At 42.2% G+C, this 26,493-nt stretch overlaps 1 protein-coding gene and 1 long non-coding RNA gene across 3 annotated transcripts in view; one reads left to right on the forward strand and one right to left on the reverse strand.

Annotated features, from left to right (window-relative positions):
* Nucleotides 1–26,493, forward strand: part of BMP6 (bone morphogenetic protein 6) — a 156,610-nt gene that overhangs the window by 127,900 nt on the left and 2,217 nt on the right. Inside the window, exons 3-5 of one of the 2 annotated variants that reach the window (XM_039523154.1) lie at nucleotides 11,971–12,119; nucleotides 13,792–13,989; nucleotides 23,867–23,943. In XM_039523154.1, the coding sequence (XP_039379088.1) occupies nucleotides 11,971–12,119; nucleotides 13,792–13,989; nucleotides 23,867–23,943 (424 nt within the window). The remainder of the gene's footprint in view (nucleotides 1–11,970; nucleotides 12,120–13,791; nucleotides 13,990–23,866; nucleotides 23,944–26,493) is intronic. The other variant, XM_039523155.1, reaches the window with a different exon arrangement.
* On the reverse strand, nucleotides 5,678–13,860 carry LOC120397397. The gene is made up of 3 exons (XR_005593776.1): nucleotides 13,754–13,860; nucleotides 12,287–12,473; nucleotides 5,678–6,685 (listed from the first exon to the last, which is right to left on the reverse strand). It is a non-coding gene; the product is annotated as an uncharacterized LOC120397397 (long non-coding RNA).

Consider the following 26,493-nt stretch of genomic DNA (forward strand, 5'->3'; position numbering starts at 1 on the left):
CATTTTTGACACTATAGGGTGTGGTTGCCAGACCCAAATGTGTAACCAGGTGAGTGTAATGTGTACCCTTGTCCCTGGCCTCTCTTAAAGGCAAACACTAGGTACTTGTTTACAGGTGCTCGCCAACATCTGTACCTAGGAAAGTCCACACATAAACACATCCCATCTTCTTGTCTTGAAGTCTCTTTGGATGCCCTACATGAAGTTTGAAACACACTTGCTTTGAGTAACTTTTTATCCTTTGATCATCAGACCACTTATTTTCTTTTCCTTGTGATGAAAATACTTATACGGAAGTTGTGGCTAAAGTTTTGCTTTAGTGATTCATTTGGGATATATTGTTTTCTTTGTCTATTGGGAACAGTGTTTTATGGCTGAAAAGCAAAAAAGCAATAGTTTTTTTTAAAGGGAGCCAAAAAAACGTTTGTAAGGCCTGTATTGAGTTCCAGCAGCTGACTTATAAGCCAAAAAAGAACAGCTGCCTTTTACTTAAAAGGTTGTGTTGTCACACTTCCTTTAGACTAATGGCTTGAATAAGGACCTGATATTTCCTGACATTTGATGACATTGTACTAAATGAAGAAGAGTCTGTAGACATCCTGAATTCTAGCCATGGATCTTTAACTCAGCTAAATTGAAGAGAAGTATGGGGAAATTCTAGCTGGATTTGGGGTGAACAAAAATGAATTTTAGTGCTTGTGTGCGAGGTGGTGGATTGACAAAACTGCAGTTATCTATCCATCTAAAACAGATACAGCACAAGAAGCTGCAGCAGCACCTTTCTCACACTGCTCTGCTGCCAGATATTATTCGTCAACCCTGATCAAGAGGATTCACTTTTAGAGCTGAGATAAGATGTCCGTTCAAGCATTGATCTTTCCTCTTGAGATTGCCAACAAGGGTGTCAGTTTAACAGTGGCTTTTATAATGCAGACACAAATCTGCTAGGAAAAGGAACAATTCATTTCTATAGGCTGATGAAACACCTTTGAGTGATGATAATTCTTGGTGATTACTGATCTGGGCTGGATTTGAGCGAGTCACTGAAATGTGAAAAGCTCTGCGTTTCTTTGAGCAAGAAAAGTCGTGAATGTACCGGGAGGGGAGAATCCATGAATACATGAATTTGGGGAGATGAAGCCTCAGTTAACGAATGAAACAGATGAGAAGATTGAGTGTCTCAAGAAAAAGAAAAGGGGAAACTGCAGGGAAGAGACCTGGGAGGGGGACAAAAATAAGTGAATCACCCCAAAAAGGTGCCCCTGAACTTATCAGGAAAAGAATGAGCCACTGTATGCAACCTTAATCCCCCTACACACACACTCTGGAGATAGGAACAAGTCTTTTAGGAAAGATACCTGGTAAGGAGCAAGGTTCGCTCAGGACTCGGGGTGGGGGGGAGGTGTCCATTGGTTCAGAAGCATGTAATAAAAACTGTTATTCAGCTCTTCTTAAGAAGGAAAAATAAAACTGCTGACTGACTTCATAGAGGTTTTGCTTATTAGCACCTTATGACAGTGCTAATAACCCTTCCTCAGTGGAGTTAGATGACATAGGGGTTTAAAAAAATACCCTACTCTTGAGCCCTTTCTGTTGTTTACTATTGATGGAACTGTACTGGTATTGAATAAGCAGCAAAGAATCCTGTGGCACCTTATAGACTAACAGTTAGTGTATAAGGTGCCACAGGATTCTTTGCTGCTTCTACAGAACCAGACTAACACGGCTACCCCTCTGATACTTGGTATTGAATAATGGGTCTTATTTTCGCCATTGTAGACGAGGCTGATGACAAGCTTACAGATGTTACAGTGTACAGACCTTGCACTGAAATTCTCGTAGATGAATGCTCTATAATTCTGTATTTGGGCATGTACTGAGAAAGCAACAAAACAGAAGTGAATGGTCATATCGGTTCTTCTTAAAATAGCATAAAATCATTGCCTTTATTTAAAGCAATCAAAAAGTAAAAATGATACTCATGGCACCTGGAGACATTGCAGTAGGCATTCAGGGCAGTGTGATCTAAGCACATTCTCTTTTTAAAAAAGAAAATATTTTTATACTGACTCAATAGTGTCAGCAATGTTTTGGTTCCCCTTCCAGTCCTTTGTAAGGTTAAAAACAGTGCTTAGTTGTTGAATTTCTGATTAAAATCAAATAATTGTTACAGACTACTTTTTTTCATTACAAAACCCACTGATGATGTCAGCAGAACATTGAGAAAAGATTAATTAAACTTAAGTTTGGCCAGAAATTTGACCTACCTTAAGCATCCCCTTTGAATGGTTAATATAGATTTTGTGATTGTGTAGAAAACAGTCTTGTAAAACAGATTTAAAGTAACTTTGGACTTATTTTGAATGTAGCAGTCTAAATTTTGAAACAAATTGTAGGCTAGTCTGAGGTTAGGAGGTGAAAATGAAACATTTTATAAAACAATACATCCATCAGCTTCTGCTTCCTTTCAGCCTTTAAGTTTTCAAAGACTGAGGTTATGTCTATGCTGCAATCATAGTATGTGACTGCAGCTCATGTAGACACACCTGAGCTAGCTAGAATCAGATATCAGTAGCATTGAAGCATCATCAGCATGGGCTTCCATGCTTTCTGTACAAGCCCGCCCAGAATACTCAGGACTTCGGTGGTTAACCTGCTCTGAAGTCCGTGGTGCCATGGCTTCAAAGCTCTGTCACCCAAGCTAGCTAGATTAAAGCTAGCTCAGGAAGGTCTACTCAAGCTACAATTACACCCCGTGATTGGAACGTAGACATGTCCCAAGAGGTTATTCTCTGTCCCTGGGTTCTTTCAGCACCAGAGTGTTCATTTTTTAAATACACAAAATAAGAGAGATTGTCAAAAGCACCAAAAGAATGTAGGGGACACAAGTCTCACTGACTTTCAAGTGTTTGTGACCAGCTTCATTATAAATGGGAGAGACATTCTAGTTCACAAAACACGGCAGACTGTAGTAATGCAACCTTTTATGATGCTGAGGCAGAACAGAGAGGAATTCAACCCTATTTACATTTGTGTTCCAAATATATATAGAATGCTGAGTTTGTAGAAACAGAAGAGGGAATTTGAGTTTCAACTCTGTTTGGAAGTGGGTTACTCATTTAAGGGAGACATGAAAAGTGAAGGGAAGAAACAGATTTATTTCTGGAAACAGACCGTTATGTATATTTTTTGCTCAGAAATGTTCTTGCTTTCTCTCGGCGAAGTGTTGGGTCAGGAGTGGGAGGGCTGAGAAGATTTATGGTTGATCAAAGATGTCAGCCCTTGGTTGGGATGATTATTATTTTTTCAAGTGTAAATATCCTGTTAGTACAGACCTCAGAACCCTCCTACACTGTCCAAACAACTAATCTATTTAAAAAAAAATGAAGCAATGGCTTGAGCTGAAGATCAAAGGAAGGAAGGATATGGTGCCTTAATGGTCAACATTTATTAAACAATTTCATTTGTATCAAGAATGAAATATGGTAGCTTGATGTGCATAGAAAGGTTTCTCCCACATGATAAAATTGGGGTGGGGTATGTCCTTCACTTCTCCCATTTATATAGTGTGTTCTCCTGCAACAGAACATCATTCCATTAAGGGTTAAAACTGTCGTTATTTTTAGCTGTCAGTTAGTGGTAGTAAAGTCTTTCTGTTTGCAACAGGATATTTATACAAATACTGTCTGAGTTTCTAATCTAAAGGGAAAATTGATTTGCAAGCAGTGTTTATAGTTTAGAAAATAACTGTCCCCAACTGGATTGGAATTGGTTTGTTCAAAACAAATGGCAAAGTTAACGTCAATCTGTCTCAAGCTAAGGTCAGATTTGTATATAGTGTGCATATATTTACTCCTGAGTGGGAGGGGTGGGAGGGTGTGAATGTGTGCTTAAAGTGGTTTAAAAGTCAAAATGTTCTGGGGCGAATTTAGCAGATAAATGTTCAGTCCTGTAGCTAGTTACCTTTTCCACCAGAATATAAAGGAAACTTCTTTAGCTCCCCCATCCCTTTTTTTTTTAAGGACAAAGAAAAGCCCTATTAGTGCAAAATCAACTGAATTTGGAGATGAGACATTGTCTACTTAGAGTATATTGGTCTTTTGATTAAAGCACTGGACTGGGAGTCAGGAGAAACACACTCTACTAATGTGAGCTTAGGCAATATTTTTTCAGTTTAACCATTTGTAAAATGGAAATAATACTATAATACTTACCTGTCAGGGTTATGAGAGTTAAGGGCCTGGTCCTACAAAGAGTTCCATGTGGAGAGACCCTGCACGCACACGGAGGCCATTGACTTTCTTTTGGTTTCTCACAGGCACAGGGGTTCCCTTACATGGAGCTCTTTGCAGGATCCAGTTCCAATTTCCTAACTTTGTGAGGTGCTTTGTGATCTGTTGAATAAAGGTGCTTTACAAATGCAAAGTTGTTAATATTTCATGTTATAACTTTGCATGCATCATGTTCTACACACAATTTATACAGTATGTCCTGCATGTCAGCAAACTCTTTAAGATTTTTATCTAGGCAACACTAAAAATAACATACTGAAAGAATTTGATTTACAGTTGTGCTAGGCTGTACCTTCAAAATCTTGACTCAGCAAGACTATATTTTATGGTCGATACAATTTTTCATTCTGTTTGTGTTGGTTGTTCAGAAGAAAAGATCTTGATGATGAATCAGCAGTATCACACCCAGAATAATTTTTCTGGAGATCTGAAGTAGTGCAAACTGTAGACTGAATGTGATATACAAAAAAGTATTAAGAAAGGATATAAATTTTTTACAAATAATGCAGTAAAAACCCCTCACATTTCTGTGCAAAAATCTCCTTTGAGGTTGACGTTATGCAGTCTAGACTATTATGTCAACTTGTCTTTGAAGAAAAGTAAACAAAAATGTTCAGCTGAAGAAAGTTTTAGGGACTTATAGTAACTAATGCCTCAGTAAATGGCTGTCAATGCGTAACAATCCCTTAAACACCTGGGTGCTTGTGAGCTTTGAAGCTGAGCCAAAAATGTTGTTCCTCATCCGTAATTAAAATAAGAGGCCTTTAACTTAGTCGTTTGAAGGTGAGAGCTGTATTTATTCTCACTGCTTTCTTGGGAAAACTTCTGCCTAGTTGGGGTGGGGGACGGAGACGCGGAGGGAGAAAGGACTGTTGGGAAAACAGAAAACCTTTTTCCAGTATATACTTCGTAAAATTCAGCTTTTTATAGCACTGGTGTTTTTCCTGTGGCAAAATTCCATGTTATAATGTGTACTCAGGACAGAGAGAAATTATTTTAATCTGGCAATTTCACTAACTATAATAACAAAGATTAGCCACTTGACTAAAATATAAGCTAATTAGCATTTAGTTAAATAATTAAAATGAATTAACACCCACGGACATTTTGTTGAAAGGTTTATTGAGATTTTAGCTAATGAAATATTTAATTACAGGGGAAAACACCATAATTACACCTCTACCCCTGTCAGGGGGCGGGGGGTGTGCATAGAGGTCGGAGCAGTCAGGGGACAGGGAGCAGGGGGGCTGGGTAAGGGATGGGGTCCTGGGGGTCATTAGGGATGGGGGTCTCTGGAAGGAGTGGTCAGGGAACAAGGAACGGGGCGGAGGGGGGGAAGCAAGTTCGATATAACGTGGTCTCACCTATAACGCAGTGAGATTTTTTTGTCTCCTGAGGACTGCATTATATCGGGATAGAGGTGTAGATGCAAACTATTCCTCCCATAAATGCCCTGACTACATGGCCAGGATTCTGGTGTTAAGAATAGTAGCTATAGTTGATATTTATAGCTGGATATTTATAAATGGATTCTCTTCCAGAGTACTGGAGTTAGGGCAGAATTTATGATTCACAGACAAATCATACTTCTCCCTTAGACTGTGTGATTCTTTCAGCCACTTGCAATTGTTGTCTTGACCTTTGTTTGCAGGGCCTGATCCAAAGTCAGTTGGAGGCTGTGGAAACACTCCCATTTACTTCAGTGAGTTTTGAGTCAGACCCATAATATGAGGTCTAAAGGAATGAGCTCCTAGCTGAGTGAGGAATTCCTGACTCTCATCTCTCCAGTTGGCTTGCAGTGTAGTCTTGGGAAAAATCACTTCACCTCACTGCCTCAGTTCCCCCCCATTTATTTACTTCCCCATAATAATACAAACCTATCAATTATACAGTGTTTTACATGTTTAATGGGCTGCACAAACATTACTGAATTAACTACTTGCAGGAGTTTGAGTATTAAGTATGATTAAAATCTTGATTAGGTTCTCAGATATCACAGTGATGATGAGCACAGTGTAAATGCAGAAAAAGAGAACTGTTTATAGATATAAAATACTAGGGACAATTTGACTAAGTGTTAAGAAATGGTTCATTATGGTGCTGGAACTTCACTTCTATATACTGAATTCAAAAGTCCTCTTTCTCTGCATATGCAGGAGACTACACAGTATCCTTGAAATGAAGAGAAGTTTGTGCGTGGATCAGTGATAGCATCTGATTCCGTCTGTCTTGAGTCTGTGCTGTAGACATTAGTTCCTATCCGGTCATAGGTAGCTTGCTCAGACCACTTCTTGCCCATTTCTGACTTTCCACTAACAGTCTTTCTCTTTCGCTCCCTCCAGTCTTCTCTGCCTGGTCCATGTCCCCTATCCATTCCTACCTTTCTGCTGCTCCTATATGCAAAAAGTACAATACAGTTTTTAATAATATGGTCACAAACTATTTTTTTCCACAGGAGCCCTATCTCATTCACGGCACAGGATGGACGGTGCTCACTGAATGGCTAACTATTGAATATTTTGTTTTATCCTTATTGTTCAAGGCCTTACTCATGGCACACTATTTGAACCCTGCTCTGAAGAACTAATTAATATTTCTCATGGGCTTTTTTTATAGCACTCCTCATGATAGAATCTGAGTGTGTTTCACAAACCTTAATCAATCTTCACTACCCCAATTTTACAAATGAGGAACCGAGGCACCGACAGATTAAAGCAGGGGTCGGCACGTGTGCCAAAGATGGCACGCAAGCTGATTTTTAATGGCACGCTGCTGCCTGCCGGGGTCCCGCTCAGCCCGCTGCTGAACCCCAGCAGTGGGCTGAGCCAGACCCCGGCAGGCAGCAGCGTGCCATTAAAAATGCTGCCCGACTCAGCCCACTCTTCTCTGCCCCCTGCCTACCGCTCTCTCTGGCGGGGGCAGGGGGCAGAAGCAAGCTTGGTCCTGCCGGCCGCTGCTGTACAGCAGGCTCTGCCAGCAGCCAAGCTTCCCTCTTCCCCACCTCTGTCTTCCCCCAGCGTGCTGTGTCGAGCCCCAGCTCCTCTCCCTCACCACCGCTGATGGCCCTTGCGAGGGAGGGGAGAAGAGCAGCCCCAGCGCCCTTGCTGCTCAGACCGGTAAGGAGGCAGGGAAGGGAGGCAGGAGCGGCCTTGGGGAAGGAGGGTAGGAGCACCCCCCTGATCCCAGCCCTCCCCCCCAGCTCTCTGCCCTGACCCCTGCACCCCCCTTGCACCCCAGCTCCCTGCATCCCCCTCACGACCCCATCCCTGACTCCTGCACCCTCCACACATACCCAGCCCCCCCACACCCCATGCCCTGACTCCTGCACCCCCTTACACGCCCCCAGCCCTCTGCCCTGACTCCTGCACTCCCCACACATACCCAGCCTCCCCACACCCCCTGCCCTGACTCCTTCACTCCCCACACCCCCTGCCCTGACTCCTGCACTCCCCACACGTACCCAGCCCCTCCACACCCCATTCCCTGACTCTTGTACCCCCCACATCCCCACCCTGAGCACCAAATGGGAGCTCCTGCATCCCCTCCCCATTCCCACCTGCACCCTTCACACCAAATGGGAGCTGCCCAGGTAATCGCTTCACACCCAACCCTCCTGCCCCAACCTTGAGCCCCCTCCCTCATTCTAGCTCTTGGCCAGACCCTGCACCCCAACCCCTAGCCTGCTCCTTCACCCCCAGCCCTGTGCTCAGTGCAGAGAGAGAGAGAGAGAGAGAGAGAGAAAGAGAATGGGCCAGAACCAGGGAGAAGGTAAGTACCCACTGTATGTGGGCAGGGCCGCGACCCCAGGCTGGCAGTGGGCTGAGCAGGGCCGGTGGCTGGGACCCCAACTGGCAAAGGGCCGGCAGCCAGAACCTCAGACTGGCAGTGGGCTGAGCGGGGCTGGCAGCCGGGACCCTGGCTGGCAGGAGCCAGCGGACGGAACCCCAGACCGTCAGAGGGCTGAGCAGCTCGGCCCGCTGCTGGTCTGGGGTGCCGGCCCCACTCAGTCCACCGCCGGTCTGGGGTTCTGACTGCCGGCCCCTTGCCAGCTGGGGTCCCAGCCGCCGGCCCCACTCAGCCCGCTGCTGGCCTAGGTGAACTGAAACCCAGGCTGGGAGTGGGCTGAGCAGGCCAGCAGCTTAAGATCAGCATTTTAATTTAATTTTAAATGAAGCTTCTTAAACATTTTGAAAACCTTGTTTACTTCACCTACAACAGTAGTTTAGTTATATTATATATAGACTTATAGAGAGAAACCTAAAAAAAGTTAAAATGTATTACCGGCACACAAAACCTTAAATCAGAGTGAATAAATGATGACTCAGCACACCACTTCTGAAAGGTTGCCGACCCCTGGATTAAAGTAAAACATGTTCACTAATTTTGGGTGCCCAATTTGAGATGGTTAAGGGCCTAACTTTTCTGAGTATTTAGCATTTTGCAGCACTTCATATATTCAGAACGGGGTTCAATTGACTTCTGTTGCAGCTGTGAGTGTACAGCGCATCCACAAATCTGGCCTCAGGTATTTCAAGTTGGGCACTTAGGAAATGAGGAAAATGTATTTAGTGGCCACCTGTGAAACATTTGGCTTCAGTGACTATTCTGTGGCAGAGGCAGGGATAGAATCCTGTTCCCCAGGGCAGCTTTCAGATGCCTTAACCATCAGACCTTCCTTTCTCTTCCTGCCATCCCCTGCCTCATTCACTTCCAACTTCTTCCGTAAATGGGGCAAGGAGCTTATGGGCAGTGGCCTCGTTTGCTACACAACCCTGATTAAGTCCTGAGCAATCATGCATGCACAGACGGGAACAAAATTAAGGCTGCGCAGGCAGCCTTATTTTTGGCATTTATTAAGTTTCAAGTGCTTGATTGTACGATCTTAGCATTGGTGACATTTTTCAGTTTGTAGAAAATTACTCATGGAGAACCATATTTCCCCCCCCCCGCCCCACTACCTATCAGCAGGGTTAGAACCTTTAGATTTGCAACACAGACCATCTGAGCTAACAGAATAATTGGTGGTGGTAGTAGGTTGTTATTCTCTGTGGGGGTCTGTAACAACAGGAGGAGGATGAGACAGATGCACATTGTGCCAGTGGGTTTCACAGATATTTTCAGACGGCAGAGGAATGTTGAGACCTGGGCTTAATACTGGTTTCTTGAGGGGAGTGTGCTGTAGTGGTTACAGACCCCTTTCTGTTCCCATCCTCCCCAAGCCTGACCACTCCAGCTTGTCCCTTTCTCAGTCTGTCTCTCCTCACCCTTCTGCATTTCAGTTAGGCTTTCTTCTCCATGCTGCATGGATGCCAGCAGGGAAGCCTGAAAGCACAGGAGGGGCTGCTTGTAGTTTTGGGACCTGGATCCACAGTGGCCTTCAATTGACAGGAGGAGCAATTCCAGGGAAAGTTCTGCCCTGCCATGTAGCCATATGACGGTGCATGCTCTGTTGCTCTGTGGGGATGGCATACAAACAGTCAGATTGCCCTGTAGCAGTTATGTGGGGATGAAGCATCCTTGGTGCAGATGGAATCTTCAGAGAATTTAGCTGCTAAACTCTGAGTCTTTATTGAGCATGGACAAATTTTGGTAAATTTTCACAGGGAGAGCAAAAGGCACATCCCTACTTAGAGCAGGCCTCTGCCAAATTTCAAATCCCTGCTCCAAAGCATGAAGTGTTAGGGCTTCTTTGTGAAATGACTGGAAACATTTTTTAACATGAGGAAAACATTTTCTCCTAATTTTGTTCCTGGAAACAGCTAAACCATTTTTTCTCCTGAAAATTAAAATGTCAGCACAAGTAGTTATTTTGATAAAGTTACAACAGCTGAAAACAGGCCTTATAGTGGTAAGTATCAGGCTACCTTAACTATAGGTGCTTCTACTAGTGTCACCTATAACATCTGTGGAATAATACTTCAATAGTTGGCTTCATAAACCTGTACCAAGGAGAAGAGCTAGTGGAATAGTGGTGCTGGCTGGAAAATGGTGAGAATTTTTAGAGGAAATTTTTTTTTTGATAATTAAAAAAATTAACTCAGGCCTATTGAATGATCTGTAAACCTATTTGTGAACAATTAGTTGAATTGAACGGCCTGATTTTTCTAGTGTTTTTCTCGCCTTATGTGATCATTCATACCTGTGCAAAGTGGGTGTAAAAAGCTAGTATTGTGCAAAATGGAGAATTTTGATTTGGTTGCATTTTACAGCACTTTTCACTCACTCCACAGATATGTAAAAGGTTTCCTAAAAGGCATTATAGTGGCAAATCAGGCCCTGAATTTAAACGTGATCTGTCCATGCTCCTTGTTAATTTGATGTTTTATGAGTGTTTGTGAAAGCGTAGGTTTGCTCTGTACATGTTTCCGAATAGTTTTGTGACCAAACACATTTGTTTTGGGTGGAAGTAATGTGTCTTTTATTTAGGGTTTGGGGGAGAGAGGAAGGCAGGCTGAAGCATGTTAGGGTGGAGGAGGGCAGAGTTGGTTTACAGGAAGCAGATTGAAGAGGGAAATTCAGAGGAGAGACAGAGCGCAGGGACTAAGAGGACCCACTTGCACCTGTGTAGCCCACTTCAGAGGGTGCCAGGGACCAATCTGGAAGATTTATTAAGACTCTGGGCTGATCCAGCAGTTAATCCCTCTACAATCGTTGTGCTCCAGGGTACACAGCATGCCTGGTGAAGCCCAAATCTTGCAACCACAGAGTTTTTCCAAAGCATACAGCAGCTAACCAGCCCCACCACTTGCTGCTACTGGAGGTGAAGGTCACAGAATTTCCCCTGTGGAAAGGCTGCTGAGTCAACCCAGAGTGTGGTTACTAGCAGAGGGAGGAGCAAAGCCTTTCCACTATAAAAAGTAGCTGCACTAAGAGCCCCAGTATACTGACGCGCCTGTTTTTCCATGTGTGATCTCATGTAAACCAAACTACTGGGCAATATGACATAGCATTTGGCCAAAAATAAAATGTAACTCAAACAAAACTTTTTCTGTAATTAATCTTTGATGGAAGAAGGGGGACAGGTAACCTGTTTTCTCACTTTCCTTACGCTCTTATTAATTGTAATGTGTTTTTGCAAAAGAAATAGTGATAGGATTGGTGTCAGAGATCCAAATTACTGTTGCAATATTGGCTCATCACACATAAGAATTGTAGCCCTTTACATAAATAGGGATAAATATTAGAAAACAGATAGACATGGTAATAACTTTTGGCCACTGTACAATGTAGACTCCAGGGCTGCCCGGGGGGGGAGGGTGGAAAATTGGCCACAGGCCCCTAGGAGCCCCCATGAAAATATAGTATTCTATAGTATTGCAACTTTTTTTAATGGAAGGGGCCCCTGAAATTGCTTTGCTCCGGGCCCCCTGAATCCTCTGGGCAGCCCTGCTAGACTTTATTTACATCCAGGCCTCACTGGGGTAAGGCTTAAAATCCAGTTACTAACACACACTCCTAAGTATTAGCATTTCTGTAGCTGGTATGGGTTCCACAAGCCTGGAAAACAGCTACATTTTTGTAACATTTTGAACTTTATGTGCAGAAGCACATGCCTTTTCATGGTGAAATTATAGTAACAAATGAGCAATATTTTAATTTCGACCCTTCCCACTACTGTGATAGTGGAAGCACGTGGGGAAATCTGGAACCCCCCTCATGTTCCCGTTCTCTTTTGCAGAGATTCTGATCTGTTTTTGCTGGATACCAGAGCAGTGTGGGCCTCAGAAGAAGGCTGGCTGGAGTTTGACATCACTGCCACCAGTAACATGTGGGTGATGAACCCTCAGCACAACATGGGGCTCCAGCTGAGTGTGGTGACCAGGGATGGTAGGTTACAGACCAACTTACTTGATTCATCTGGCAGGTGACTGTCTTTGTTAATTGTTTATAGCCATCAGCCCTAATGTGATGGTCTGGGTAATGTATCCAAGCGTACAACTGTGATGTGATAGACTAGGCAATGCATTCAAGTGCACAGATTGAAGGCTACTTACTGTCTGTCTGATGGTCTTCTGTGTGTCTCTCTAAAATACTAGGAGTACTTTGAGTTCTTTCTGTTGTATGTATTACATACGTAGATCCTGGCATAGTTAGCCCATAGGAATGCCACTTTCCCCATACACAAGTGGCCTGGCTTGCAGATACTCTCCATTTCTGATGCTCCCTTTGACCTCCGCACCTCTGAAAATCCAGCCAAATAAGTTTTATTTTTTTATTTTTTCAAACTGATGGAAACACTTTCCAGTGTAACTTTTTAAAAAAAGAGGTCCACATTTAAGATGTGCAATGGCTTTAAAACTGATGTTAGATTTGCTGCAGTTGTTGTTTCTGCCACCCCAGAATCCTTCCTACTGAGCTGGCCCTAAAAACATCAGAGGGTAAAGCACATCTATCATTGACTCCAGTGAAGCCAGGGTTTCACCCACTGCCTTCAGTCTATCAGTTGCTGATAAAAGCATTGCCTCCTGAAAGAAGCAGCCGCAGAATTTTCACTAACATGAATGAAAAGCACTAAGGATTGTGATCCACATTACAGATCCTAATTAAGCCTTGCAATAGTGCTGTGGGGTAGGGAAGTATTATGGTCATCAGTTTACGGATGGAAAAACTGATGCACAGATGTAGCTTGTCCAGCATGACATGGAGTGTCAGTAGCACAACTGAGGATAGAACCCATGAGTTTGTCTCCCAGTGTAGTACTCTAACCATGAGATGCAATTTATCAGATTCCATGTGTGGGAATGGCTTTGCGGACTGTGGGACTGAGAGCTGCAGAAGAAACAGTAACATTTACAATCCCATGGCAACTTTGAAAGATGGAAGAAGGGAGGTTGGTGGTGGGAAGGTGGAAGAAAAGGATGGAAGATGGGGAAGGAGAATGTAAGAAAGGAATGACAACATGGAGTGGTGTGGAATCATGTCTGCCTTCCACTTTTTTCCATTTTCTTCATCCTATTTGGAGTTCCTCCATAAAACTCAAGCAAGAGATCAGAGACTGTCCGGTGTCTTTTGCCAAAAAAAATGTGGAATGCTAGTGTCCACCTATTTGTAGGAGCTACTGATATGATGCTATGCCCCAACTCTAAACTCTTTATGGGAAAGGTAGCCAGCCTTTTCCCCCTCAAAATTTCCCAAGGTTTTCTCCTTAATGTCTCTATTCTTGGTGGCTCAGAAGTGTCATCACTAATTTTACAACAGATTTAGGCATTTAATTATATATGTGTAATATACCAATGCCTATACACAGCATTAGAGATGCTATAAGAATTCAAAAGGTCCCTGCTCTGAAGAGCTCAGAGTTCAAGTTAAAGAATGTCATGAAGAAGACGACAGGCTATGGCGGAGGGGGTAAAGGAGGAGAGAGAACCGAAAATAAGGGGAAAGGGAATGCTACTTGTAGGAGAGCAGCTGTGTCTGTGTTGCTAGCAAAAACTATTCAAGACTGTGATTTTTTAACACACCTTTTTTCTTTCTTTTGTTGTTGTTGTTCCATTTGAAGGTCTCAGTGTAAACCCTAGAGCAGCAGGCCTGATAGGCCGAAATGGCCCTTATGACAAGCAGCCTTTCATGGTGGCCTTTTTCAAAGTGAGTGAGGTTCATGTTCGGACCACTAGGTCAGCCACAAGCAGGCGCAGGCAGCAGAATCGAAACCGCTCTACTCAGTCTCAAGATGTTTCCAGGGTATCTAGTATAACAGGTAATTTTTGCAGCATCTGTTTTCTCTGGAGATTAGACATCTTTTCTCTTCTAAGATCTTTCATTTGCTTTGATATGTGAAAAAGCACAAAAGGGGCATGGCCAAAATAAAATGAAATTAGCACAGAGGAGCATGCTACATTTACAAGAGCCTGAGAGAAGAATGTTCATGTAACATTTGCTTTTACTAGAGACTTCCTGAGTCCATGGGTGAAATCCTGGCCTCATTGAAATTAGTGACATTGTTTCAATGAGGCCACGATTTCACCTCAGATCCCTTGGACCAGTGATCTGCTGCAGAGTAACATTTGCCTAGAAGTATGCTGCTGGCATGAAATATCAGGTATTTAACAAACATCGCTAAGTACTGAAACACTACCATTTACACCACTCTGTGCTTGCATTTTTAGTCCAGGTTTGACTAAGAAGCGGTGATGGATTCTCTTCTGTAATTCAGAAAAAGCATAGTAGCATAGTGCAGTTTTTACCCAAAGAATCACATTATTAGGCTAGACTTCAAGGCAATATGCTGCTAGGTTTCTCAGTGTGAAAGTGAGTTGTGCACATGGAAGGATGGAGTGTACCTTTTAAACCCTTGTTAGAGCTGCTCGATGATACAAAAGCAGAGCTAATAGCTTTAAATTTGATCTCAGGCATCTTATCACCAGTGTTGACTTTTTATTTTTTAAATTTTGCAATATATCCCCATCTTTCCATCAGTTAATGGTATTTTGTTCATTTAAAAAAAGTCTAGCTTGAACATCATAGAGCACACATATAGTCTTGCCTACCTCTTAACTGGCATGAGTCGTAAGCCATATAGGAATGGTTGAAGAACAGGCTTAAGAGAAAAGCATTTCCTGTCTCATTGAAACTGGTTGGAAAATTCTGAAATTTGGATGAAAATTGAGGAAATATCTTTTGTTTTCCAACCAGCTCTGCATCGTATCATAAAGCTGAAAGTCCTTCCTTTTTGGGATATATTTTTGGTGAACGTACTGAGCATCTCTTCTATTTCCTGATCAAACGGTAGCATTTCTGGAGCAATTGAGATTGATTATTTTGCTTATACTGCCCCCTTCTTTCACAGTAAACTCCTTAGCTTTTTTTACTGTACTCCAACATAAACTCACAATAGATTCATTTATCTTCAGAAAAACCTGTGAAACTTAGTGAATATTATTGAAACTTAACTAATGCCCACAAGTGGGCTCCTTGGAGACAACGTGCACACGCATGATAGTGATTTAGAAATGTCCATGTAACAGCTAGACTGGGTTTTGAATTTGTGCTTAAAATGTAATTAATAGATTAGTGGAGTTTAAGGCCAGAAGGGACCATTAGCTCATCTACTCCTGAATATCACAGGCCGTTACATTTTAGCCAGTTACCCTGTATTGGGCCGAGTAACTTGCGGCCAGTCGCTAGTTAAGAACCCACATGCTACATTAACGTTTAGAAACCTAAAAGCATGTACTAAAAGGTGACCTGCAATAGGGTTGTAGCCATTATCATTACCATTAATGACAGTTAGGCTATCCATCAGCATGTGCAGGAGCTCTGATTGGCTTCTTTCCCCTATTCTTCCACTTCAGCCAATCAGACAGGGATTTCCTCATAGACTAGGTATTTTCTTTGCAGGCTGGTAGGAGGATTGGGAATTCTGTAGGCTATGGGGGAACCCATGGGTTTGCAGCTGCATTGTTTGAGGGAGGGCATTGCAAATCCCTTGCCTGTGCATTCCTGCTTCTGCCTCCCTTAAGGTCAAAAGCCAGTTTCCTTCTCAAAGAGCAACCCCCACCCACCCCAGACTATAAGCATCCCCATGTAATAACCTACCCTGCCAATTTCAGTTACTTAAATAAAAGCAATGTTTATGTTACACAGATAATGAGCGAAATCCTAAACAAAGCCTAATCACTGTGAAAAGCTGAGCTAACATGACTGAAAGTTTACTTACAGGAATACAGGTTAGGTACAATGAAAGCTTTATATCAGAAAGTGAGAACGTTCTCAGCCAGCTGCCTCCAGCCCATCTGATGTTAATGCTCTGGAGGGTGTGTGTGTGTGTCCATCTGTCCGTCCGTCCAAGAATTCTCTCTCTGGGGTCACTCGTAGCTTGCATACTGTGCTTTAGCTCCACACCATGCAGGGCTGTAAAGCTGTATCCCCTTTAAGAAGCCACATCCAATCCCACAGGTATAATCATTGGACTTAGCTCCATTGGGACCAGCTTTAGTTCCTCAGTTACTGTTTGTAAAAGTATGTGTCATGCTTGTTCACTAGGTTACCCTGGTGATCAATTTGCCCCCAGTAACATAAGTAAGCACATCTTATTCATAGAGATTTTAAAAGCAGTAGGCTCAGCCATTTAGCACAAAGTGTATAATTAATATATTCAGCTAGAGCCAGGTGTTTCATTCCCTCTCAACGATGATGTGAGGGCTGTTAATGTTTGTACAGCACATTTGAAACGTTAAGTGCAGAGTTTCATTCTAGAATTGGAAACTGGCTGATATTTCGTGCTGATGACATTTGAGGCAGAATAGACTCCACTTTCACTTCCATTAACTCTGCAGAGCTGGCTGACAAAAACAAGCTTTTACTACTTTAAAATCAGAAGATACGATTCAAAGCCCCAGAGGGAGCAGATATATTGGGCAAAAGGGGGACGTTTTTACATAATTGCTTTTCTGACTATAACCACTCGGATTATAAAATGACAAAAGGAAAAAAATAACTAGTCATTTTGTGGTTTCAAGCGCTTTTTTGAGCACTTTAGCTCAAGCCAACTTTAATTTAAAACCTGGGGTTTGGCAGACTAGTAGTCAACAAGGTAATGTTGAACCTGTGTGGATTTTCAAAAAAAGGGAAAAATTAAAACTGAGATGTTGGTTGGCTTATTTGAAAAAGAGAGAAATTCTTTCTTGTGTAGTACTGTTAGTCTATTGTTCCTAATCCAGGGTTGATTTAATAGCCTGTGCAAAGATGATAGAATCTAATGACTACACAGGGAGTGCTTTATGGCTTGGTCCATGATTAATAGTGAAAGGTTTAAAAGCTATGGTTTTAAAAAAATCTTTGGAATCATGCCCTCTGCACTTTCCTCATGTATTGACATGCAGTGAGACTGGGAGAACTCCCATGGGTACAGAAGGAGAATGTAGCCCTGGATGTCACCCTAGGTGCTATATCAAACTTCGAGGGTTACCATCCCAGCCGGTTAAACTCTAATGGCTCTCAACAGTATTGAACCTCATGTAATTTTAGCCTTTTTTTTCTTCTTCTGCAAACTCTGTTACATGGATCTTTTTTTAAAGGCTTGTGAGGAGAATAGAATACGTAGTTCACCAAACTAAGGCCCCTGGTTCAGCAAGGTACTTACCTACATGCCTAACTTTAAGCAGGTCTTAGTGACGTAAGTAGGTGACCAGTCCCATTGAAGTCACTAGGATGACTCGCCTGCTTAAAGTTAGGCACGTGTTTTGAGCATCTTACTGAATTAGGTCTAAATTCTTAAAGAAAAGACTATGATGTAAATGGGCCAAAGTTCAGGAGATTTCAGTGCCAAGGCTTCCTCTCCATCCTGTGCTCTCCTGAGATCTCTTAGCATTATGGAGCCTCCGATGTAAAGCACTGTCACATCTGGACATAATGGTGAGTTCATGTCACTAGGCTGGTTCCTTCATGTCCATTTCCAGGGTAATGTATTGTCTTTGGGGTTGCTTTCTTCCTTTTATGATTCTCTTCTCATTCTCCCCTCTGCTTCCTGGCACCCTCTTACCGCAACTTCTGATCAGTGTTTAAAAAGGCAGCTGAGAAATTGCCAGGCCTGGTAAAGTTGATACATTCAAAAATTCAGTCTTAACATGTTTGGTTTGGTGTCTTTATAGTGGATTGCACCTTTTCCCATACTTACCCCCATGACTGGCAAGGAGCTTGTCAGTTTCAGTCAGAGTGCATAATAATTTTGTCACATGCTTCTGACTCCTCAAGGCCCCAGTCCTGCAACTAATAGTTCATGATGTGCACGGCTGTGTTGGCACTGAGCCCTATTGAAATCAGTGGGGCTCCACGCAGGCACAGCAGTCTGCCCCTGTGCTATCAAATACAGGATTGGGGCCTTCATGTGCTTTCTCTGATGTTCATATGTTGTTCAGGACTCAGTACCCAGGTGATGGGTAGGGTATAAGCACCTAAACCGAATAAGAACAGTGTGTTTTTTTCCCTCAAGAATGTTAGTTCCCCTGTATTATAAACATGTTATGACTGACCTATAAAGCAGAACTGAATTTATGGGGAGAAAGTTGTAATGTACACAGATGTGTATTTGCTTTGACATGAGATCCTCCATCATAGATTGATGCTTGGGGCCAAACTATGCTTGGGGCCAAACACTATTCTTTTGCAGAAGAGAGGATGCACTGGCAGGGGCAGAGGGGGTTAAGGAATAAGTATTTTCTGTGTGCCAAGGCAGAGAACTGTACACCAGCTATTGCCTTAGAGCACTGGGGGGCAAGGGTGGTCTGTCTGCATATCTGGCTGTAGGAGGGGCTAGCATATCCTTTCATCTAAAACCAGATCATGTCAGGATCAGAGTCAAAAGCTAAGCAATTCACTTACAGTATATTTAGGTCTGACTCCCGAAGACCATGCAGACTCAAATTTTAACCAGAAGTTATGGTGACTGTCAGAAACATGTGTTTCTGCTGTCTGATCAGGGTCTTAATGAATTTATTCCGTAATGGATCTTCAGAGGGCAAAGTGTTGTCTCTTTGTTCTTTCTACAGAACAGTGTGTTATCATTAGGGGATCTCCATTAAGGTAAGCCCACTCACAGAATGCTCCCAAGACTTTCCTGAGATTGTAAATGCTCACACAGAAAGATTTTCTGGCTATTGCCAACAGTTCCCACTTTGAATTTAACCCATGTGACACCCATTTTAGCATTCCTCTGTTTCAGGCACAGAGGTCACGAGGATCTCAAGGTAGGTACCCTCTGAGGCATGTTAGAACATCAGGGAACACATTTACAGTGCAGTGCCCACCCCCACCCCCCAAAGCACACAGCTCCTTTCACTTTTGTGAGGAAAAATGCGTGCATGTTTGAGAACTGGATTTTGTACTTAATGCCTAGTGCATCACTAAATAAAAACAACAAATAAGGCCGGACATGTCCAGGATGGCACAGAGGTATCACCTTGTGAATAACGTAATTGCCTTGCACTAGAATCTCCCATTAGTATAACATTCATCGATGTTGTCAGACTGGAGGTGACTGTGAGAGAGAGAGAGAGAGAGCGAGCCATGCAATGGAGAAAGCTGCATTACAGCTGGAGTGCCTTGCGCAGTCAGAACAGCTTGCACTTCTCCCACCTCCTCTCTGCTTCTGATCTGTGTGTGTCTGTGTGCGTGTACTTAAACCTGTCATCTTTTCTTATCCCACCCAAGCAGATGGCTTTCATGTTAAGTGGGTTATTATTAACTGCATGATCAGTTTACACCAGCTTTATCTAGGCAAATCACCTAAGTCAAACACTGAGAGAGAGAGGCTGGCCCAGAGACCTCTGTCAAAGCCATTTAGAAGCATGGTGGCAATTAATAATCCTGTGGAATCCAGTGAACTGGCACCTTGGGAGCAGTCAGAGTATTCTTAGAAGGATTAACCTCAGTAAATATTTATATATTCTCTGCCAGCACTTAACGTGGGAGAAGTTATAGGAAATCTAAGATTGGTGCATAAGTATTCGTAGGAGGAAGATCATTAGGGTCAGACTATATACTCCCTCCCCGTTAAACAACAAAAATGTCAGTGTCCAGCTTTAAAAGAGACATCTGTGCTCGCCAGAAAGTTGGTTTCGTGTTCGGCTTTTCTAGGGTTGAACTAAGGGAGCATTCAGTGCAAACAAGTCACCTCAACTCTGCTGCTCAACTGTGCTGTCTTGGAAGGTATTTTTAAACGAAGAATTGCTTCTTAAATTTCAGTTTGAGACAGAATAGCTTGCAAAGCGATAAAATACAGCACATTGGAAATAATGAGTTGGCATTAACTATTAAACCACAGGGGAAGACTCGCTAAACCCAAAGGGGACCTAGATGAACCCCCAAGAGCAAGGCCTCAAAATCATGTGGGTTTTAAGGTTTGATGAGACTCTGGCATAGAGGCCTGTTTCGCTAACCATCCAAACGTCTAGCTACTTATCTAAAGCTTTCCTAATATATCCAAACCTGTGGATCTCTCTCTACCCTATGAGGGCCTGTCTTTCTCATCTGCAATTGGTAATGTGTGGCTCTGGGGAGTAGCTCACTCCTGTGCGTTTCAATTGTGAGTTCTGTATAAACTCTCAGAGCACATTACAAACTATTCATCAAGGTTCACAACACACCACACGCTAAGATTATGTAAGTGGTGGAATCCTCAGTTTACAGATGGGGAACTGGGGCACAGAGGTTGAGTGATTTGCTCAAGGTCACACAGCAAATTTAAGGCACAGCTGGGAGTAGAACCCAATCTGATGACTCCCAGTCTTATGCTTTAGCTACAGGTCCCCCAGAAGGGAGGGGGTTGACCAATCCACTGTACTCTCATCAAGAGGACCCACTCAATAGGTCTAGAGCTTCTAACCCCCCGATCCAGCCTTTAAACTGCCACTATTCAATGATAATAGATTTGAGAATTGCTAGCTATTAGACGTTTTAAGTAGGGTGACCAGAGAGCAAGTGTGGAAAAATTGGTACAGGGGGTGGAGGGTAATAGGCGCCTATATAAAACAAAGTCCCAAATATTGGGACTGTCCCTAAAAACTTGGGCCATCTCATAACCCTAGTTTTATGTAGCATTATTTGTTTGATGTTCTAAAGAGACTAAAAAAACAAATGATCCCTGCCCTGAAGTGCTTACTGGGCAAATTAGACAAACATAACATATGGAGATGAGAAAGTAAGAAGGTGGGATGAAAGTTAAACAAATGAAAAAGTGAGTCCTAGACCATGCACCTCTTAAATGTTCTGATATTTTAAAATAGAAACTAAGGGAGGGGAGCGTAGTGGGCTCAGGAATAGAAGCCATTGTTGGAGAGCAAGAGAAAATAGGTTTTGAAGAGGGAGGAAGATAGGACAATTTTTGTTTGCGGGCAGGGGATGGTTGTTTCAGGGACATGGATCAGATAATATGCATTATTGGTCATAGTAGGGTGACATAGATTTATAAACAATAAGTGAGGAATCATGTGGTGATGACCTCATCCAGTAAGAGAAAATTCAGGATGGCCTGTGCTTCACAGAAATTGTTTTGGTTGGCATTTCTTGCTTCTGCCCTCTCTTGCTTGAACTCTGCCGTTATTCTCATTCATATTCTCTCACTCTTCCTGCCCTCCACCTTTTTACATTTGATTCAGACCCATCTTCTACTTTTGACAAAAGGCAAGAATATGTTTTCATTTCTGTCCATTCACAAATGTCACAAAGATGGTGGCTTTCACATGCTCAGCACCTCTTTTGTTACCAGCACAAGCCCTGCAAATTTTTCCTAAGCAAAGAGCTTATTTCTCATTGAAGACTAATGCTGAGCACCAAAATCATCTTAAAGCCCCCCCACTTTATAATATGTTAACTCAAAATCATTTTGTGGCTAGGTGTTTGCTCTTGGAAGACATTATTTCTACTGAGTCTGTCTGATTTGAAAAGAGGAGACTTGTATAGAAACACCACCTCCGTCTTCACTATAACGTGATGCTGGAATAGAGTATGTTTATTCTACAGAAGCCAATTAGCAAACTCTCCTAACTTGATTAATTTTTTGAGTGAAGTGAAGTTATTGAATGTCTGAAATGTAATCCTTGAAGTTAAAACCCAAATTGCATCTAAAAACAACTCTAAGTGGTTTGGAGGCTAGGTTTGTTTTGAGGTATAGGGTTTTTGAGACCTCAGCATTAACAGGACCCAGCTGTAATGCTGTTGCCTTAATGTCACTAGGATGTGCCTTAGTATTCTAGTTTGTCTTTTGAATAAATATTTGCACTTGTAGTTTTTAAAACTTCTTCAGAGCCAAGGATACAGTAACTAAAAATATTTTTCTATCCCAGCTGCTGTGCATGGAAAGCTGCATTAGCCTTTCAGGCAGTGTTAGTGGACTGGTATTCAGAAGCCATTTCAAATCCTGGGTCTACCACAGTTCGAATGTGTGACCTTGGGCACGTCACCTAGGTGCTTTTGAAGATATTGTTAAGTCTCATTGTCAAATATGCCTTAAATAGTTAGGAGTCAAAGACTTATTGAAAGTTAATAGGACTTAAGTGCCAAAGTAACTTCTGAAAATTTTACCCCTAGTTTCTTTTTGCCTCAGTTTCTCATTTGTAAAATGGAGGAAATAGTGCTATTTTCCCTGCCCATCCTTAGTTACTATCCCAAAGAGCTTATAAGAGACATGCCAGACAGTCTTTTTTACTGTGTTTTTTTGTACAGTGCTAGCTCAGACCAGGGCTGTTGTGCTGGGGCCTCTAGGTGCGACTGTTAGAAGAGGATTAAAATAGTACTGCATTTTTTATCCTTATCTGTCCCTGAAACAAGCTGCATGTAGCCACAGGAGAAAGCAGGAGCAGCTCAGTATTCCGTCATTTTCATTAAAAAATAAATGCACGAGTTTGCCATGTTGCTGCCTGGGCAGGGCTGGAACCTGAACTGCTCTGTCTCTCCAGGTAACTGGGGCAGCATAAAGTGTCCCAACCCTACATGGAAAAGTTAGGTCAGGTTCCATGGCTCATTCTGGCTTTTGTCATTGCTGAGATTTCTAGTTGTGAAGTTGGTTTGTGTGGTGGTGACTTTCAGTTGCTTCCAGCCCAGGCTGGATTTGTGCTGGCAAGTTGGAAGAGAAAGGCCTCTCTGTCCATGCTTGACTCCTCCATTCTCTTTTGAGCGGCAGTTCCAGGCACTTACATGCTGAAAAGCACTTCTTACTAAATATACATGGTGAAACTCCACTGGAAATCAAAACCTGAATTTTGTAGAATCATTTCAAGCCTCCTCTAAGTAGCCAAAATTGTGTTACTACAGCTTGTGCCACTAAGATCAGTGTCTGCCACTCTGCAGGTGCAATTTATGTTAGCAATTAGAACAACTTAATATTAAGTTCTTTAAATACCATGTCAGTTACAGCCTAGAGCATTGTGAGGTTTGGAGAGTAGGCTGAATCCCATAGCTGGGACAGTAATTTTCAGACCAAAGGTGAGATGAGGACTAAATTACTATTTCAGCCAAAGAGGCACTTCCTATCAAGTCTGAGTTTAGTCACACAGTAGGGAGGGGGAAAACTTGTCTCTGCTGCTAGCCATAGTGTATCTGTTCAAGGACAGAGAACTACTGTCTCATGGCTTAGCAATCCTGGATATGCAAAGCAAATATGGATATATTTGAAGCTGTGACTGACACTTATAAAAATCATAATGGATGCAATTACTGTGTGATCTTGAATATTTTTTGAAATATGCTCTAAAGTGCATAAACATATCTGCTAACCAGAGGCTCTAACAAGAAGGTAGCACAAAACGGGTGCTTACCAAGTCCTGTGTTTACTAGTGGGAACAGATACTTTTAAAGTGTTTCACAGGGACAAGAGAATTTGGCACTACAGCTGAGATTTTCAATTGAGCCTAAAGGAGTTAGGCACCCAAATCCCAATTTAGTGGGAGTTGGGTGCCTGACTCCTTTGAAAAACCCAATTCCAATTCTGTAATTTCTTCTCTTCATTTGCTGAGGGCGTTCATCACCTCTCACAGTTCGGCACTTAGTGCAAGGAAAAATTTATCCAGCAGCTCTTTAGAATGATGCTATGATTGCCTAAAATTTACCTTCTAAGTGGGTTGTTTTCTTTCTCCTAACAGATTACAACAGCAGTGACCTAAAAACAGCTTGCCGAAAGCATGAACTTTTTGTTAGCTTCCAAGATTTGGGATGGCAGGTGTGTAATGTTTCTCTCTGAGTAAGCTAGACATTATGAAATATTATCTAAACAATGTTATGGTAATTCCAGTAGACACTTTAAAATGACCCTTGTGCCACCACATTAAAACTAGTCATTGAGGAGATCAAATATTGATAGCTTTCGGATTAGATAGAACACCAAATTTCTTTTGGGAATCTTAAGATATTTACTATTTCATATGGTATTGTATTATGCAGCCATCCTATTGCTGGACAGCAGGCTAGTAATTAGGCCAGTAGATATAGCCTGAGACCCAGTATGCTCATAGAAAAAATTGATTTTAGTTTAACTAGTGCAACTACCAGTCTGGTTTAAACTGGATATAAAGTGTGTTCACACAGTAGATTTGCACTGTTTTAACTAGATTGATTTATCTAACATTGTTGTTTTAAACCAATGTAAGTTTTTTGTGATCAGTGCTGTTCGTGGGCCTAAAATGTCAAACTGGAACCCTTTCAAAGAATCCTTTTTTTCATAGATGTTTTCTTCTTGTCTGTTTACCTCTGTTACAAAAGTGATGCAAAATTTTAAAGAATTAATGTAAATCAAGGGCTAGCTGGTGACAGCTAAAATCTTTGAGACTGTAATTCAGTGCAAACCTTCCTAACCCTACACACAAGTGTAGTCATCCTGGGAGCATAGCAGGGGTATCATGTAGCTTGCACGCAATTCCACAACTGGCACTGCATCACCCTGGAAGCTGGCCAATGTACTAAAGTGTAGTCAAGGCTTAAATTGGAATGGATCACAACCCAGAGCTACTTTTGGAGGCTGCCATCCTGTTCAGAGTCCCCCTTTATTTTTAAAAGTAAACTTGTCAAAAAACCGTCAGCATATGACCTGCATGTAACCAATACACTGAGTCTGCAGCCAACCTGAAAGAGGAGCTCGGGGAGGTGTGAACTGCCCAAACCCATCTCACTGTTGTGTTAAAGGTCAATATTAACTTTCACTGCTGCTCACAACCAGCTGAGGGGGACTATAATATGAAGAACAGCATTACCAAGAGTGACATTGTAAATTAAGCATTATAGGTGGGTGGCACAAGTACCATTCCTTTCCCCTTAAATCTGATCTGTGGAGCTGAAGGAGCAGACCTTAGGGCAGCAGGGGAAGGCAGATGAGCTGTGTGCAGCAGGGCCTTCAAGCTCCTCCTCCCATCTGACTGAATACGTTACAGAGGGGATGTAGGTCAGGTAGCTTCTTCACTGGGTCACGGAGGCTGCTGCTTCTCCCACTGCACGTTAAACTTAAAAACCATGACCCAAGTATCTCTTCACAAGCATGAGGGCTAGATGCGTGTTTTTCACAAAGAAAGCTTTTGGTTTCTTCACATGATGATGGGAGTTAAGGCTATATACCTTAATCAAGCCCTACCCAGGGCTATGTCTAAAACATGATGATCAAGCATTGCCAGTGGTTAACATCTACAAGTAACTTCTTAAGTAGGTAACACATAGGAGGGCATTACTATTTTTATTCTAAACCTTGAGCCCAAGAAATTGTTTAATGCAAATTGTATGTTTGGCAAATTCAGCACCCAACAGTCAAATTTATAACAGGTAGCTTCCACAGTACCTGTAACTGTCCTTTTAAATAAGTATTACTGTCTCTTCAAACTAAAGTAGATATTGATTTGAAATAGCTGGTTGCTGGGGAAACAATCTCACAAATTGAATTTAAATATGTATCAGGAAAGTAATACTATGTGCATTTAAATTTGGTGACAGATGATGAGGTTCATTTTAAATGCAGCATTCCAGAATGTTGAGCAAAAGATAGCATTGGTGTGTGTACTTAATGTACAATGTTAATATCTTAAGCAAGTGGGGTACAGGTAGGAAGCAGTAGTTCTGTATTTCAATCATGTTTCCTCAAGGGTGAGAAAAAATAAGTTTTTTTTCTACAGCACTCAGATTATATGCTACCATTTCAAAATGCCAAATTTATTACCTTCTCTTCCATAGCGTATCAGGGCTCTCAGATTTTTCAACCAAATTATACAGAGATGGTCAGAACTTTTTGTGTGTGCAGAGCTTCAGTGAAAACTAAGACTCTTGTGGGAAGTTTTCCATGGAAAAATTAACTTTGAAGTATTTCAGCCAAAAGCTGAACTATCTAAATTAAAAATGGCACCACAGTGGCTGATGGGTGCCCTATGCTCCCATTCTCTATGGATGTTCTCTGGCTGGACTAAATCTCCCAGGATACATTTTCACCCCTTTTGGTGAGTACGGGGAGTGCAACATAAGAGTCCCTGGCTGTTGTATATCATGGGAGATGCAGTTTCAGTTAGAGAGCCCAACCCCAAGAGCGGAAGTCTAAGGCACTGTGTTGGCATTTTTTAATCCAAATTTTTGTTTTTGATCAAAATAATGTTTTCTATGCCACGGTGACACTTTGACAAAACCCCAATTTTCCATCAACAGTTGACAAGTTTTAATCAGGCTTAATTGCATACTGTTACCTCTATATGCCATCTGTTACAAAAATCAAACAGGCAACTAATTCCACTGAAATATTTTC

This window comes from Mauremys reevesii, linkage group 2, assembly GCF_016161935.1.
Source record: "Mauremys reevesii isolate NIE-2019 linkage group 2, ASM1616193v1, whole genome shotgun sequence".
Taxonomy (NCBI): domain Eukaryota; kingdom Metazoa; phylum Chordata; order Testudines; family Geoemydidae; genus Mauremys; species Mauremys reevesii.